The 6,362-nt window shown below is 41.7% G+C and overlaps 1 protein-coding gene across 5 annotated transcripts in view; it reads right to left on the minus strand.

The window, feature by feature from the left end:
- Positions 1-5,797, minus strand: part of pank4 (pantothenate kinase 4 (inactive)) — a 38,502-nt gene extending 32,705 nt beyond the window's left edge. For all 5 annotated transcript variants that reach the window (XR_004416550.1, XM_033048125.1, XM_033048126.1 and 2 more), the window contains exons 1-3: positions 5,634-5,797; positions 3,987-4,069; positions 1,697-1,905 (exon numbers count right to left, since the gene is read on the minus strand). Coding sequence is in view for 4 of the 5 variants with exons in the window: in XM_033048125.1 (XP_032904016.1) it covers positions 1,697-1,905; positions 3,987-4,069; positions 5,634-5,775 (434 nt within the window). In the remaining variant the exon portion in view is untranslated. The remainder of the gene's footprint in view (positions 1-1,696; positions 1,906-3,986; positions 4,070-5,633) is intronic.
- Between the last annotated feature and the right edge of the window lie 565 nt (positions 5,798-6,362).

Genomic DNA, 6,362 nt, shown 5'->3' on the forward strand with positions numbered 1-6,362 from the left:
ATTGACTGAAGCAACAGAATGAAATTATAAAATGAATTGTTCGCATTAAGCATAAACTATGAAGAACCTAACCTGAATTCTGTTCTAACAAGAGAATCAAGTTAAAATAAATTAAGACTGAAATTGTTCAGTTCCAGTGTATGAAGAGCACAGCAACAGCAGAACAGCATGTTCTCCTGCATTCTCCTGAAAACAGACTAAATCATGCAACAGAAATGATATGTGATTTCCAACCCACATGGCATGTATCTATCATTACCTGAAACACCGTTCCTGCCTTTAAAATTTTCACTAATTCCTTTATCTTTTGACCAGTATTTACTTCAACTCTCCTAACAGTGAGGTGTATATTAAATACACAACACATACTGCGCCACATTCAGGAGTACCATGTATGGCCTGGTCTGACCGAGGGAGCAGTATAAATTATTCTCATCATTCACCAGCCTTGAAAGCATTAGCGACAATTGGTGCTGGTTTCCAATGGGAAAATTAACCAAAATATTATTAAGGATTGCAGAGGTATCACAGCAGAAGGAAGAAACAATTGAAGATTTTGAATGAAATTGCCAGGACAGAGAGAAACTCACTCACACTGGTAGGGATTTATTAATAGGGTGTTGCATTAAAAAAACACTCACAAAAGTAGTTGATCTATAACTTTTAAATCTGAAATAACAAAACTTTGTCAGCTAAGACACATAATTGGAATAAAGATATGCACAAGGCATTTCATTTCACTGAACTGCTTATTTCAGTGACATTCAATATTGTTATGTCTCCCACACAACATCTAGACTCCAAATGCCCAATATCCATAAAACAGCTATTTCCTCCATAGCAATAGTTAACAATGTTTATTTAACAATAAAAAGCTGGCAGTTCAATCAGATACAACAGAAGGGTCATAAAATAAAGCAGAAACAAGGAGCTGCAGATGCTGGTTTAAAAAACAAAAATACACAAAGTGCTGGAGCAAATCAGTGGGTCAGGCAGCATCAGTCTCAAGAAGGGTCCCAACCAGAAACTTCACCTGCCCATGTTCTCCCAGGATGCTGCCTGACCCGCTGAGTTACACCAGCACTTTGTGTCTTTACTTGGTCACAATATAAACCTTGGCCACTGTGAACAACATGAGAGGAGTATTGTAGCATAGCACAGAAGGTATTAACCAGCTGCAATACATGCCCAGCTCACTGTACCTGACATTTCCCAGATTTACCCCACCACCTTTCTGATTCCTAATCTGCCTCTTCAATTTTCAGTATTAATAATCAATGGGAACATCAAGGCCATATTTTTTGCTAATGCTGTTGCTAAAGTTAGGACCAGGGTTAAACAAACACTGGTCCTTCAGACCACTGATTAATGCACAGGATAAATGACCTAGTTCATCCAAAAGTTAGCCGGCATGTTTAATTAGGCATTCCAATTATTATCACACCCATAATTTACAATGCTTCAGGGAGTTTTCTGATTACATACACCAGCATCTGCAGTACAATATTCCTCATCACTTACAGTAACCTCCACAATGTTTGAGACAAAGAACCATCATTTATTTATTTGCCTCTGTACTCCACATTCCCCCCCCCCCATCGCCCCCCATCCCCCCCCATACCCCACCCATCCCCCCCACCCCACCCCCCCATCATCGTCACCAATGATTATCACTAACTTTGAAGCTTTCACTTACTTCAGTCCTAGTTTCTTCTCAATCAGGTTCTTGAACTTGTGAGCACCGCCTCCCGTAGCTTTAATTACTTTGGTCTCGGTGTTGACCAGATGGGCTTTGATGAAGTCCAAACACGTTTCTATATAAGCATTTTCAAATTTAACAAAATGAAGTCTGGCAGTGATCTCTTCCTGAACTGAAATCTCATACAATGGCTCATCATCATGACCCTTGGAAAAACACAAACACAAGGTCACGATCTGAAACATGGAATGCAAACACCGATAATTTTTTTGGAGAGGTATGTCACTGTGAAATTTGACAGCATAGAAATTCAATATACTGGCCCCCAATGGAACCTCAGGCAGTTTGTAATCAGTCTTCTGAAATAAGTTGATTAGCATGGTTTCATGTCCTGACTTCAAATAATTGAATCCATAAGAGAACATTAAAAACAAACCTCTCCAAATATTAAGCAACAGAAAATTCAAATAGGAAGAAACAAAAGCATAAGTTGCCCAGATTTGATGGACTAAACTAGATTATATTCTTAGTTTAGACATTAAGAATTGAAGGCTTGGCCCAATTAAAAATTAATTTCAATCAAAGTTTTCATAACTATTTATACATTATGGTTTATGCTTATCAGCCAATCAGATTAAATCATGCACCTTCTTTCAGTTTGTGCAGGAACAATTAGTTTTAGGAACTTTTCATCGTTTCATTAACAGAAGGTTCCATCACCAGAGAACTTATTAAAAATTATTGTGCTTATGTATTGCACCAGCTCATGAGTATCTTATTGCCCAGGACTTCATTCCCTTCAAGATACAAGTACACTTTCTACAGGGGTCCAAGTGTACAGACCATTCTCAAACTCTATTGCTGCAGCCATCGGACTTTGTCCATCTGGACACTTTGTCCATCTGGACACTGAAACATCTTCAGTGTTTTCCATGATCATCAATCCTGTAGCAAGCTATTGTTGCAAAATTAATTAGATTAAATACAAACGAGAACCAGGGGTCCCAATTTAGGAGTACGGGATAGGCTATTTACGACTGAGATGAGGAAAAACGTTTCACCCAGAGAGTTGTGAGTCTGTGGAATTCTGCCACAGAAGGCAGTGGAGGCCAATTCACTGGATGTTTTCAAGATGGAGTTAGATTTAGCTCTTATGGCTAAGGGAATCAAGGGATATGGGGAAAAAGTCGGAATGGGGTACTGATTTTGGACGCTCAGCCATAATCATATTGAATGACGGTGCTGGCTCGAAGGGTTGAATGGCCTACTCCTACATCTATTTTCTATGTTTGCATGTTAATCCCACCATCCAATTATTGCCTAGATTCAAAAATGTTCCTTCTCCATCAGAGATCATTAAATTCGACTCCATCATAGTGTCCATCACTAGCTCTATCGTTTCAGATTCCAACGCTCTCCCAGTCAATCTCTCATTATCCATTTTGAGCTCTTACAAAAGTTCAAATCCTAACCCAACTCTCACAAGTCCCGTTATTACAGGCCTATGATAATTCTTCAAATATCTACATACCTATTTAAAAATATTCTTCCCCTTGTTCCAATCACCCCATGAGCACACTTTCCCATTACCACAACTTCCTCCATTCATACTCTCCAAGAACCCTCCATTCTTTCAACGCTTGTCCAGCCCCCATCTCCGTGATCCACAAAATGGTTATAATGTTTTCTTCTATCCTCCTTTAAAACTCCCCAAACGTTACCTTAAAGAGCAAACATTTGTACATCACCCATCGTAGCATCCGGTTTTTTTGGCTGCTGATCATTTTTGGTCAATCACTTTCTACTGAAACAACGTTCTTTATTTAAACTAATATATATTTGCAAATTATTTCAGGAATCAGTGTCAAAACTACCACACCTTCCACCTAGCCCGCTGATCTTCACCCAAGCACAATATCAGTAGATTCCTATCACCATATTCAGCCATTAAATTAATCTAGGAGATAAGCATACGTGAGGGCCGATTTACCTACTTATCTTCTTTCCAAATATACCACAAGCATCGACATATTTTGTAAAATTGAGAGCCTGACCATTCAGTAAGACACCAGACACACTGTGGAGTTAACAACAAAATACCCATGGTGAAATACCAGAATTACAGGTAAAAGTATATTTTTGTTAACGATGGGGCAGGACAAGGGAGTAAAAAAGATGACTTGGCTGGAAAGATAAGACGTTCAGGCCCTCAATTACAGCTATAACAATTTTAGACTGATAATGGCTCCAGGGAATAGGTGGATTTGTAGACTCTTCACATACTTACTCTGCCATAATGATCGAATGATCGCACTTTGGCGACCTTGTGCTGCACCGTTGAGTAGTAGGCCAGCTTTGTCAAAGAGCCACCTGTTAACAAAGAACATGCTGCTAATTCTGTAGCTCAGACAGGCAACACAAGTCAAATACCTCTATAATGCGCAGCTGTCACACCAACCCGACATACTGCCCATAAGATAGATAGTGAGGGTACAATTACGTCAGGCTGGAGTATGCAACTACGTGCAATCAAAGTCGATGATCTACCTCAGCGGAGATCCCCAACTTCACAGAAACCAGGTTTAAACTAATTTGATTTATTCCATTGGACATTAAGAAATGACTGATAACCAGATACAACAAAGAACATGGTAGGAGACAACATCTCTGTTCCAAAACTAAAGATATGCACTTTGGAGCGAGTCTCAAGTCAAGCTGTACTGTTAAGTTATTATTTGGTATTGTATATCACATCCATAAAGAACAGGAGGAATCAAATTTGGCTTACTACCTAAACACTCTCAAATATCAGCACTGTAAATATAGATATAATCCACTATGTTATTTGGTAGCATTTGCTCACAAGATTCTGCTGTTAGGATTTCCCCAGATCTCATCATGAGTTAGACCAAAAGCAGAACAAAATATAATTCCAGAAGCAAAAGGAAAGCTGCTGCCCCTGACATTGAGGCTGTGCAACAGAACCAAGGCACCAAGAAACCTTGTAGGACTTAACTCAATGGGCTTCAAAAGATAAACAAACATCACCTATTCCTTTTCTCTGGAGATGCTGCATGATATGCCTGAGTTACTCCAGCTTTTTGTGTCTATCTTCGGTATAAACTGGCATCTGTAGTTCTTTCCAACGCAATCTAATGGCTGGAGTCATTAGCATAAAAAATGTGTAGGAAGGAACTACAGATGCTGGTTTATACCGAAGATAAGACACAAAAAGCTGGAGTGACTCAGTGGATCAGGCAGCATCTCTAGAGAAAATGAATAGATAGGTTTTGGGTCAAGACCCTTCTTCAGACTCAGTCAAGAGAGAAGGTAATGAGAGATATGAAAAGGTACATAGAACAAATGAATGAACGGTTTGCAAAAAGACAAATTATAGGCAGCAACGATGACCAAAGAAAGGAGACCACAATAGTCCATTGTTGGCTGCGACGAGTGACACAAACAGCGAAACTCTGCGTCTCTGGAGAGAAGGAGTGGGTGACGTTTCGGTTGAGGCCCTTCTTCAGGTAATGTAGGTAACGGAGGGATACGAATCACGTGCAATCAGAATGGATTAAATTGGCATCCTATTCGTTAAAGGCGCCGAATTCCTGTGCTACACTGCTATGTGTAATTAAAAAGTCCAACATATACGTGTTCTGGGCTGGCTGCTTGCATTTAATCCACAAGTTGCACTTGTTTATGTATTGCTGAGAGGTGAGCGGTGCGTTATGGGAGTTGTAGTTTGCCCAGCTCCCTGGACATCGTCATCAAACCAGCGGCGGGACCTGAATGAACGACAAGTCCCAGAGGGCAGCGCGGTGGGCCGAGCGTCCACTTGGCGGCCCAGCCCTTCCATCTCCCCCCCCAACCCCCTCCCCATCCCCAGGCCTCTGCTCCTCTCCCCACTACCGCTCCAGCCGCCTCCCCTGACCTATGTCGATGGCGAAACTCTTGGCGTTCTCCAGGTTGCGGAATATCTCGTCGGGCGGCAGGGTGATGCTTTTGTCCAGGCCGTCCCGCGCCGAGCGCGCCGTCCAGACGCCCGCGGCCACTTTCGTGCAGTCCGCCGCCATTGCCGTTTCCACAGCACCTGACGTCGTGCGTAACACGTACGCAACGTGCTCCTGACGTTTTGTTCAAGAAGGAACTGCAGATGCTGGAAAATCTAAAGTACAATCAATACAATACAATCAGTTCTATTCGTCACATTGCACATAAAGTGCAAGTGAAATGAATTTGTCAGCAGCGGTACAATGGTAAAGAACACACAATACACAATAAAAATTGTGCTGGAGAACTCAGCGGGTGCAGCAGCATCTATGGAGCGAAGGAGATAGGCAACGTTTCGGGCCGAAACCCTTCTTCAGACTGTTCAAGAAGGAACTGCAGATGCTGCAAAATCAAAAGTGCTGGAGTAACTCAGCGGGTGCAGCAGCATCTATGAACTATGGAGCGAAGGAGATAGGCAACGTTTCGGGCCGAAACCCTTCTTCAGACTGTTCAAGAAGGAACTGCAGATGCTGCAAAATCAAAAGTGCTGGAGTAACTCAGCGGGTGCAGCAGCATCTATCTATGGAGCGAAGGAGATAGGCAACTTTTCGGGCCGAAACCCTTATTCAGACTGTTCAAGAAGGAACTGCAGATGCTGGAAAATCGAAGG

The sequence above is a fragment of the Amblyraja radiata genome, chromosome 31, assembly GCF_010909765.2.
Source record: "Amblyraja radiata isolate CabotCenter1 chromosome 31, sAmbRad1.1.pri, whole genome shotgun sequence".
Lineage (NCBI taxonomy): Eukaryota > Metazoa > Chordata > Chondrichthyes > Rajiformes > Rajidae > Amblyraja > Amblyraja radiata.